This window comes from Carassius auratus, chromosome 34, assembly GCF_003368295.1.
Source record: "Carassius auratus strain Wakin chromosome 34, ASM336829v1, whole genome shotgun sequence".
NCBI classification, from domain to species: Eukaryota; Metazoa; Chordata; class Actinopteri; order Cypriniformes; family Cyprinidae; genus Carassius; species Carassius auratus.
In genome coordinates, this window is record NC_039276.1 from 14,922,662 (window position 1) to 14,934,776 (window position 12,115).

General features: G+C 41.0%; 1 protein-coding gene across 2 annotated transcripts in view; it reads left to right on the plus strand.

The window, feature by feature from the left end:
- LOC113053282 (coiled-coil domain-containing protein 148) overlaps positions 1–12,115 on the plus strand; it is a 120,689-nt gene that overhangs the window by 20,488 nt on the left and 88,086 nt on the right. For both annotated transcript variants that reach the window (XM_026218189.1, XM_026218190.1), the window contains exon 4: positions 8,799–8,902. In XM_026218189.1, coding sequence (XP_026073974.1) covers positions 8,799–8,902 — 104 coding nt within the window. The remainder of the gene's footprint in view (positions 1–8,798; positions 8,903–12,115) is intronic.

Genomic DNA, 12,115 nt, shown 5'->3' on the forward strand with positions numbered 1-12,115 from the left:
AGCTCCTCAGGGCGAGATAATTACAATTATTTACCTCAGCTGCCAGTAGTAACTGTAGCAGAAAAATATTACAATCAACTAATGTGTTTGTTCAGCGAACATTCAGTTTAATTTGAACTTAATATAAACTCTAAGATATTTTTGTGGCCATAGAATAAAATAATTCTTACAGTACTAATGCATTAGAGCATGTAGCTATAGATTGGGATGTAAAAGGGACCCTATTCACAAACAGTGACAGAACAAGAAACAAAAGTTGTATTAACTAAACACTAACACATATATAATCTAAACAAACAAACATACAATCACTCATACATGGGGAAGTAGAAGTGGATGAATGAAACCATTAAGGAAACGAGTGAATGCAGCAGAAAAAGGAGTCAGTTTCCACCTGAGTGAAACCATCAGCGCAGTTTTACAACAGGTTCTACATATTATGCTAAAGCACTATGTCATTTAGTTAATGTACGATACTTGCAATGCCTTGGCTGTTGAAGTGTCCAAATGCAGTCTCAGATGAAAGTCTTGATGTTTTTAAGCATTGTTGGTGTTGGAATTGCGATCACATTCTTGCGGGTTTGAAGAGTGATGAAATCCAAAGATGTTACTGTGACTCAGTGGTGGTTAGAAGATTTTTCTCTGAGATGGAAAATGATGAGAGAAAAGCACAGAGATAGGGAGACATCAGCTGAAATCTGAGGATCTTTGGTGAATAGAAAGACAAGGCACAAACTTAGGGGTTCTTAGAATACTTCCAGCTCAGCAAATATAAAAGAACCACCCTGATCTGATCAGTGATCTTTAAAGTGTGAGGGGTTATACCATCATGATTTGAGTGCACCAATGAGGAATGGTATCTTTGGAGGGAAATTTTGTGATCCTTTGTTTCTAGCATGGCGTTTTGCATATGAAACTGGATTGGGTGTTCAAGAGAAGAATCTTCAAGATTCTTACAATACTAATGTGCTGAATAGGTATCAGCATGTTACATTACATTACATTTAGTCATTTAGCAGACACATTTATCCAAAGTGACTTACAAATGAAGACAGTATAAGCAATCAAAACTAACGAAAGAGCAACAGTATGTAAGTGCAAATGACTGGTCTCGGTTAGCCTAACACAGTACATGTAGCAAGGTATTTGTCTCTGTGTGTGTGTGTGTGTGTGTTAGGGCTGCAACTAATATTTATTTTGATAATCGATTAGTTAGCTGATTGTTTTATTTTTATGAATTGGATAGTAATTAATCAATTAATCCGATCAATAAATTGTAATTGTCAATCTTAATTTCTTTATTTAAATTTTATTGACAAAAACTCACTATTCCACATTCTGTCCTTCGAACAAATGTGCCACCTGAATGCTATAAAAAATATACAGTGCTTAACAATTTATTAGACCACCTGTCATAGTAGATAAAACACTAAGAATCTGTCAAAAAAAAAAATCTTAATCTAAAGATGTTATTGTCATTTATTTGGCAAATAACAAACCGAAACAACTAAATAGTATTTATTCACATAATAAAAAAGAAAAGAAATGGCCTCCTTTGCCTTTGATAACAGCTTGCATGCTTGATGGCATTGTTTATATACTTTTTGACTAATTTGGTATCTGAATAAAAAAACAAAAAACAAAAAAAAACAAAGCACTTGACTTTTTTCTGCCTTTCTTTCATAGATAACAGCAATAATTATATTATATCATTAGAAATAGCCTAAACTTTAAAAAAAATAATCTGTAGGAGTCGAAAACCTTAGGCACGTTATACTTTCACTGAAGCAGGTGAACGATCTCGGCGTCAGCGTTTAAAGTGAGGAACAAACTGATCACTGCTTCATTACAGTTTGCACATGTTTTTTTCATCGCGAACGTTGATCTTCCTTCAAAACAGCCGGTAAAAGAGTTGCGTAATATCGCGCGTCATCACTTCGACACAGCATTAGATCTGGCTTTTGTTCACACAGTGCTGTCCCGGGTTGAACCCGGCAATGTTACTAGGTCTCCGACCCGGGTTCAATGCCGGAATAGTTCAATGTGTGTTTGCTTTCACACGGAAGCGACCCGGCAATGTTCCGGCAATATTCCGGGTCCGACGTGCAGTGTGAAAGGGGCTTAAATGTGACACTTAAATGTTGAAAATTTTCAAAAAGTCTGACTGCAATCTGCCAAAATACACTTAAAGGTTAAATTAGATGTATTTAAATGAATTCTCATGTGTCTTATTTACGTCACTATTGTAGCACAGTTATGATAACAGATTTGACAGGCGGACATTTTGTTATTGCCCGATGGTAAATTCCTTGTAGATTGAAAATTTTCATCAACAAACATGCATTAGTCTTGATTATGGCTGCTGGCTGATTTTTATTGATACCGTATTAGTCTTCACACAGAAATGTTTAACCTTAACTGAGTTGCAATGTTAGGATTGTGAAAGAAAAGCCACAGATGATGCAAAACGGTTTGACAAAGCATATACTCTAAAACAGTTGAGAAGTTGGCTGTGTGAGACGCGCTGTGACAGATAAATAAACAAAATTCATTCACAAAGAGTCCAGAACGACAATACTTTCACACCAGTTTGGCATTTAAACAGAAAAATGCAAAGCCTTGATGATTCAACTGTCTTTAATCGAACTACAATAAGCTTAATTTTCTTGTTAACTGTTTGTAAAACACCTTTCATTAAAAGTTGACACAAACAAAATAAAACTCACCGAAACCATCTTGGTTAGCCAATGTTCAATTAATCCTATAGTTTGGTTGAAATAAATACTTAATCACAGAGCAAGATGAAGGCAAATTTTTCCAGTATCCTAATGCTATTTTACTGTTGCCGATTTGCTGCTCTCTCTCTTGCCGGTTAACAAGTGTTGTTCCTCGGATGCAAAAGTTTGGCTAATGTTACCAAAATTAAACAAAATACCACCCAAAAGTAATATTTGTAAAGTAATATTTAATTTTGGCTGTTTAGATCTAAGCATCACCTGTTAAATGACGTTCAAATCCCTTGCAAGACAAGGTCCTATCAGTTTGATAACAAGCATCCTTGGCAATATGAATAATATTTGAATTACTGTTTAATTTGCACAAACCTGATTCCAAAAGTTGGGACACTGTTACACAAATTAGACACAAATAAAAAAAGGAATGGCATAATTTACAAATCTCATAAACTTATATTTTATTCACAATAGAATATAGATGACATATCAAATGTTTTGAACATTTTGAAATATCATGCCAAATATTGGCTCATTATAATGTAATAATGTAAAAAAGGCTAGTCATCTTGGAATCCACCGTGCCATTCGCCGTTGCTGGCTTAAACTATAGGTCAAAAAAGAAGCCATATCTTAACATGATACAGAAGCGCAGGCATTTTCTCTGGGCCAAGGCTCATTTAAAATGGACAGCGGCAAAGTGAAAAACTGTTCTGTGGTCAGATTAATCAAAATTTGAAGTTCTTTGTTATCAGCGCTCAGCTCAGAAACCTGCATCTCTTGAGCATTCGTTCATATTTTACATCTGCTTAACTGTCTATATAGTTTGCATAATCATCAATAAAGTGTGTTCTGAGATCTTAGGTCTTATATCACAGTATTAATTAATCAACAGCCACTTGCACCACCTGCTGGTGAGGGACTGACAGCAGATGGAGATCATGCCTCTGTGCTCTACTGCTATTCCTGCAGCTCCTGGATGTGAAAGGGCAAATTATCTGCCGAATTTTAATCACTGAATTTGTGGAAGCGAATTTGGAAAGTGAAATGACATTTACAGAATTTGTCTGTTGAATATTACACATCATATTTTTAAACCGATTGAATATTTTGGAAGTGAATTCTGGAACGTGAATATGAATTATAGATTTTTTAATTATGAAAAGGTGTGTGAAATATTTTGAATTGAAATATTCACAGCTTAAACGAACAACTATGTTAAATTTCAGGACCTAAAAATGCAAGCCCTGGAAATACAAGACATTAAAATGAAAGTACTGTTAATGCAATGCATTATTTTTTCAGTTAGTGCTATTCAGCATGCTTTTTTGTTTCAAAGACATATGTCATTATTTTACTTCCATAGAAAGATTTGTATGAACAGGGTGTATTTATGTCTTATAATAATCTTGTACAGAAGTATCATTTAAAGGGAAAAATATAATTTCTGGAAATATCTTCAAATCATAATTTGTTTCCACAAAATTTCAGCACATTGACAGAAACCACATCTTTGACTTCCTAACACTGCCTCATCCCCAACATAAACCTCTGTATTCTACAGGATGAACAAACACATACCGGTACTCAGCAATCACTGCATTCATTTAAAGAGAATATGGGAAAAGGACATTGGGATTGTAATCGGGGTCAAAGACTGGAAAAGTATTTTGTCAAATACAGGCAAATTTTACATGAAGCTAGAGGACAATTTACACAAATCATACACAGGTTTTATTTGACTCCTCTTAGACTCAATGGAATGGGTTTGACCAATAATAATGCCTGTTGGAAATGTCAAAAGGACAGAGTACTTTTATTCACTGTATCTGGGAGTGTCCACTTATTCAGCCTTTATGGCAACAAACTTTAAATATGTTACAGGGGAAATAATGTAAAAAAGGCTAGTCATCTTGGAACACTGGAAATCTCCCAAAACAAATGTTTGCTCTACAAACTACCTAATAAGAACAAAGCAGTGGTTACTGTGTGTATTCCGGTTTAGGAAGACTTTTGGTCTTATGTGATACTGTTTTTCATTGTGACACAATAATTTAGACTTTATTGTTATTTTATTTTTTATTATTTATTTATTATTTTCTTCTCTCCTTATATAGTATTCTGTCCATCTCTGTTATGTTCAGCCACTGTAAATATTCTGGTCTAACATGCAGCATATGTATAAATCTGTAATTTGTCTTTTGTATGATATTGTCATGTACCTGGTGAAAACAATAAAAGTGTCTTCCCTCGTACCCTGAAGCAGACATCAACAGTGCTGGAGGAACCCAGGGTTTTGACTGAGGAACTCACCTGAGGGGAATAGCGCACACATCCAGTCCACGGAGTGAATGGCGCAGCAAGCGGATTGACACCAAGCAGGTTCTTACTACCTCGAAGGGGCAAGTACCTGGGAGGACACAGGCTCTTCATGGAGATTATAAAATCTCGCAAATGTGTTAGTTGTCGCCCATCCCGCAGCTCTACCAATGTCTGTTAGCAAGGTGCCATGCACCAGCTCCCAGGAGGAAGCTACACTCCTAATTGAGTGAGCTCTCACCCCTAGGGGGCATGGCAGGTCTTGAGCCTGATAAGCCAGGACAATAGCATCCACTATCCAGTGGGATAACCTCTGCTTGGAGACAGCATTTCTCTTCTGCTGGCCTCCGTAACAGACAAAGAGCTGGTCTGAGGTCCTAAGGCACTGAGTTCTGTCCACGTAGGTGCGGAGCGCACGTACTGGACAGAGCAGCGCCAGGGCTGGGTCTGCCTCCTCCAGGGAGGAGTGGTGGGAACTTTGGGCACGTAACCAGGCCATGGTCTCAAGATAACGTGAGAGTTAGCCTACCCGAATTCCAGGCACGCTTTGTCAACTGAGAATGCCTGCAGGTCCCCGACCCTCTTCGCCAAAGCCGTCAGGAGAGCAGTTTTCAAAGAAAAAAACTTTAGCTCTACTGAGAGCAAGGGTTCGAAGGGAGCCCTTTGCAGTGCCGTTAGAACTACTGTGAGGTCCCCAGAGGGGACTTGTTGAGGGCAAGGCGGATTGAGCCTCCTTGCTCCTCTTAGGAACCTGATGATCAGATCATGCCTCCCAAGAGACTTACCTTCAACAGGGTCATGGTGAGCCGAAATGGCAGCCACATAGACCTTGAGGGTGGAAGGAGACAGCCTTAGTTCCAACCCCTCCTGAAGAAAGGAAAGCACTGACCCAATTGGACATTTCCAGGGGCCCTTACGCCGTGAAGAACAGCAAGTGACAAAGAGGTTCCATTTCAAAGCATAGGCGTGTCTGGTGGTCACAGCTCTAGCTTAAGTGATGGTAGCTACCACCTGTGGTGGCAAGGTACCTAAACCTTCCGTGACCTGTCCAGAACCCACACATGTAGGTTCCACAGATCGGGACGTGGGTGCCAGAGGGTGGGGGAAACACATACTTGCGCAGAACGTGCTTGTCCTTCAGCAGGGCCCTGAAGCGGTGCAGAGCAAGCCATACTGCTAGCAACTAGAGGCAATTGACATGCCACTGAAGTCGGGGTCCCGTCCAGGAGACTGATGCAGCATGCCCATTGCACATGGCACCCCAGCCTGTGGCAGAGGCATCTGTTGATACAACAACATGTCTGGACACCAGTTCTAGGGGCACGCCGGCCCGTAGAAATAAGGGGTCCAACCACGGGGTGAAGTTTCGGCGGCAGGCCAGAGTGATGGTCACTCGGAGTGTGCCCAGTTGCCATGCCCATCTCGGGACGCAATTGTGAAGCCAGTGCTGAAGCGGTCTCATATAGAATAACCTGAACGGTATGACCGCTGACGTAGATGCCATATGCCCCAGGAGCCTCTGAAACAGTTTCAGTGGAACCGCTCTCTTGCCCTCTAATTGTCTCAGGCAATTCAGTCGTGACTGCGCACGCTCATTTGTAAGCCACCGACATGGCGACCGAGTCTATTTCCATACCGAGAAAAGAGATCCTCTGCACAGGGGAGAGCTTGCTCTTTTCCCAGTTGACCTGAAGATCCAGTCGGGTGAGGTGTCTGAGCACCAGATCCCTGTGCTCGCACAACCACTCTCGAGAGTGAGCTAGGATCAGCCAGTCATCGAGGTAGTTGAGGAGACAGACACCTTGTTCTCTGAGAGGAACCAGGGCTCCCTCAGGGACCTTCGTAAAGACGCGGGGAGACAGGGCCAACCTGAATGGGAGAACCTTGTACTAAAATGCCTGCCCCTCGAAAGCAAACCGAAGAAACGGTCTGTGTCGAGGAAGAATGGAGACATAAAAAGTATGCGTCCTTAAGGTCGATTGCTGCAAACTAATCCATCAGACGAATGCATTCGAAAATGCGCTTGGGCGTTAGCATCTTGAACGGGAGTCTGTGCAGAGCTCGGTTCAAGGCATGCAAGTCCAGGATTGGCCGTAACACAACTGTCTTCTTGGGTACTATGAAGTAAGGGCTGTAAAAGCCGGACTTCATGTCGACTGGAGGGACGGGCATGATAAGGCATCTTTGCACACCATCATCGCACGGACACCCCGAAACCTCTACCGCGTTGCCGAAGAGGCCATCATGGGAAAGCGGGGAGTTGAGGAGCTGAGCCCGATCAGACTCCCTCATGTCTGCCAGGTTCAGCCATAGGTGGCGCTCCTGGACCACCAAAGTGGACATCACCTGACTCAAGGAGCATGCAATGACCTTAGTTTCCCAGAGGGCATGCAGGGCAGAAGCAGCCAGACCAGGAGCTCTGTAAGCCTTGGCTACAAGCGTGGATGAGAACTTACAGGCCTTGGAGGGCAGCTTGGAACCACCACGCCAAGCGGAGGTGCTCTGCGGACACAGTTGCATCACAACAGAATGCTCCACCAGGGGAATCCCAGCCTACCCCTTGGCCGCCCCACCATCGAGGGCAGTGAAGGTGGAGGAAGTACCAGAACGGTTTCGGGCAGTTAAAGGTGCCTTCCATGAACTGGTTACTTCCTGGTGCACTTCCGGGAAGAAAGGTACCAGAGAGATGTGCTCGGCTCCGAAGCGAAAGCTTGAATGCGAGTTGCTCGTGCTGCTCCTTATATACCCGTTCTGCGGGCGGAGCTCGCGATGCAAGTTCCGCAGACCAAGTACTTTGTGTACCATTGGCTCGTTTTGTACCACTCGAAGGTGATTGGGCTCTCGGGCGAGATCCCATTCGTAACGTAGAATGTGACCAACTGAAAGGGAACTTGAATTACAGTACAATTTTTTTTTTTTTTTATTAAATGGCCCAACATATTAGAACTACCTTTAACTTAAAATTTGCTTGCCTGTTGAAAAGAAACATCCAGTTTCTCCATCTTGTAAAACACTGCCATTGTTTACTCTTGTTTTACTCTGTTGTATGTCTCTGTGTATTTTGGCAAGTCTGCAAACTGTGGATCATAAATCTGTAACAGAATCTGAATTTCTTTTTCCACACCTTGGACTGAATGCAATGATTGGACAAACATTTCCATGTGTATGCCATTTTGTTTTTAATCACTCCTTTGAATTTTTACAAATTTCACATATCACATTGTAAGTGCAAAGAAAATATATATTTTTAATGTAAATATTGATCAGTGATGTGGTGAGTAGTTAGTAGCATAACATACTGCTGAACTTTTTTGGTCATCAGATCATCAAGTATATTAGCTGGTTTAAAATATAGTTTCTATGACACACTACTGTCCATCCTCTACCACATGTTGGTGGTGCACTATACATTGCATATCCTGTCACAAAGACTGTTAAAGCTTTCCCAAATCTGAGTGCTGGCGGTGTTTCACATTAATATCTGTCCCATTATTCACTGCATACTCAGTTCCAGATGGATAAAATCATGTCCACCTTTACTAATTAACCATTATTATCTTGTGTGGCGAGTGGTGCGGGGCCAAGAGACGTGGGAACGAGGGGTGGGGCGCAGGTGTAGCTCATCTCCAATCACTACACCTGGCCTCACTCCTCGTTCCCACACCTCTCTGCCCCGCCCCACTCGCCACATCTTGTTTGACTCATATGTCGCATGATGAATGTAAAATGAGTTTGTATGTATTTCAGGTGCAGAAGGTGTTGGATGCAGCTCAGCTGAATAAGGAAAGGAGTGTTCTGAGCCTGCATAGACAAGTGTGGCTCCAGGAGCATCACAGACTCAATATAGCCAGGTAGTACAATAGTAAATGCTTAATCTGCATTTTCAAATCTTTCTTTAAAAACATTGGAACTTTTCATGTTTGGGACCAAATTTACTAAAGCATAGACATATTTTTATGGCTCACTTTATTGCATATGCATTTGTGAAATTTTAATTTTCAGATACAAAATTTATGTGGATTGAAAATAAATCATGCAATGTTATTTAGTAGGGCTCACGGTAGTCAGTTTATTGTATTTGAGCCATTGTTTAAAAAAAAAAAAAAGAAAGATCGAAAAGGAAATGGGTCTTAACCCATTTGCATCTTTATTGATAGTAGATTACCTGAACCTGATTATTTAGAATTAGCAGACTCTATTAGGGGATAAAGGGAGAGGTGTATACATATGAAGAACCTGGACTTGGACTATAATAAACAGTCGAGAGCCCCCGAACAGAGCAAACAACAGACAGGAACAAACTGAACCAAATAGGAGCAGATCATTGCTGACTGGGCTGAGGTGAGCAGAAAATGGCAGGCCAAGCTAAAAGCACATTGAGAACCAATTAGAGAAACTCCAAGGTAGATAGGCTGAGATCAGGCGTATAGTGCCAAGGGACAGGAATGAGTTTAACAAAAGCAGTAAAAAAAGAAAAGAAAAAAAGGATAAAACTAAGTAAGCATTAGAGCTAATATTAGTGTAATAATGTAAAAAACTTCATAATCACAGGAAAAAGGAGGCAGGAACATTCAAATCAAACTTTAATGATAAAATAAATACAAAACAGCGTGACAGCCCCTCACGGACGACTGCCTCACACAAACAAAACCAAAACACAAAATAAAATCCAGGCCTGGTATTCTCTGGTCCTTCTCTGTCGTAACTCCTTTTTATCCTTCCCGAGCTCCTCCGTGTGACTCAAGATCGGTGAGTGGCACAGGTGTTGCTCATTTCCAATCACTCCACCGACCTTAACCTGTTCCCACAGCTCTCGGCCTAGCCCCACTCGTCACAATTAGTATCAAGCTATGTAAAGCCGGGCATACACTGTGCGATTTCTGTGCGATTTTGGCAAGGTACCAACTAACACTGTATGAGTAGATGGCATGCGATGTAAAACCGAAGCTCACAATTTTTATGCGCTCACTATACGGTCCGATCGTCAAGTTGAGATTAGACTGCTCACACTACACGTGGGGAATCAACCGAATCAACACGTAGGATCCCTCAGAACCCAGATGTTTGTGGCTGTTTCAGAATAAAAATGCTTTCCCTGGATAAACGCACTGCTTTGGTGATATGCACAATTCTGTGTGATGAAAAGTCCAAAAAAAAAGGCACGCAGGTGGCTCGGAAGACTTGACCAATATGGTTTATCCATTTTGCAACGCTAATTGGAGGTAAGCAGGCGTTTTCTTCCCTCTTTTTTTTTATTTTTCTTTGCCATAACTTTTCCCTCCATCACCTCAGGCCACACTACACGCCGTGTCACCATGGTTTTGTTTATGGTTTTGCGCACGCGCTGTGAGGGAAATGCGGAAAATCTGTCCGTAGCCCTGCTTCAATAGTGCGATACCTCATGAGAGGCGACCAAAATTTCTGACATGTCAGAAATCCATCCGACCAACCGATTGACGGTCGGGCGAGGTTAATCGGCTCTCATTTCCCCTTGTACACTGCATAAACACTGCATGACACACAAGGCGTTAAAATGCTGAAAATTGGCCTGACCCGAAAAAGAGTCGCAAGAAACAGAATTCGGCTTAAAATTGGATGAAATATGCTATTTATAGCCTTTCTAATCACTACACTTGCTTAGCAATTCTCATGTAAAACATTCACATCATAGACATTGATCCTGAAAACTCAAGATATTGTGTATTCACTATCATATTGGCAGAAACAGATAATATAAACAGATCTGGTAATCTATCCAATTAATTGAGTAATTGTTTTTGCACTTTGGAGGGCATCAAAATGTTTATTTACATCTTGTTTTCTGAACCATTGATTTCTTGAATGCAATTTGCAAATCAGAGGTGTTCAAGTTAGAATCCACAAATCGCTCAAAACATCAGAGTCCTGTGCTGGGTTTTCCAAGAATCCTCTCATTATCGTGATGAACCAAAACGAGTAACAGCTTTTTAGTGATTAATCTTTATGTGCTTTCTAGTGCAACAGATATGCAGGTCATCGATTCATGGGTTAAATTCAGGCATACAAATGAAACCTTTTTGCACTAAATGCCTGGCCTGGCGCCAGCCTGGCTGGACTTAAATTATTTACGATACCCGTGCGAGCCTCAAAGGGGACATGAAATCCTCCCCCCCCCACACACACACATAAGCACACACACGCAAACAAACTTTTCTTTATACTTTTTATGTAAGTCTTTAATAATATGTATTTTGAATATGTTTGTGGGTACAATGGTTAATCCTTGTTATGCGAGGATTATAATTTTACTAGCTTATAAATTGGAAATGTTCTCCTCATCTTAACTTTCTCAAAGAGCCATGTTTCTGTAACCCCCCCACTCCTTTGCAGCTCATAAAACTTTATGACCCCCCTGGGCAACAGGACAGGAGAGAAGCCAAGTCACTGGTTTCTTTTCCCAATGCATTCTAAACTATTACCTTTTGTTTTTTATGTTTTCTAAATGTATTAAGTATTTCTTTTTGGTACATTAGATGTTTCCCATATAAATTGGGACTATCTGCAATTTATTAGCATGTGTTAATCTTTAAATGTGTGTAATTCTGCATTTGAATGTAACTTCATGTTTTGATCATTTATATACATTATTTTTGGTATCTGTGTAATCGTCATGCTTTGACAGACCCATTTATCTAAAGCAAAGTAATGAAAAATTTGTTAATCTTGAATTAGAACTTGCTAGAATATCACTGCTGAAATTTAACAAGCCCCAAAGTTAGTAGAGTGGGTGTTTCCACAGAGACAAAGGAACTTTTCCCCCGCTTCAGATCGCGGACGTTCATTGGTTGTTCACGCGAAAAGAGGCGTGAACCATCCCAAGCCATAAGAACCGACCGAACAAGATCCACCTCTCTCTTCTTCTCGTTCTGCGTTCTCTGACACGCTGCTCTCCTGTGTGACCTTCGTCGCTCCCGCGAGTCCCTCGGCGTGGCCATCCGGGAGGCGAAGAGGACAGCCATTTTCATGGCTCCTTCGGAAGCTTTCGTTTTCGTTGTTTTGTTTTCTTTTCTTTTCTTTACTAAGTT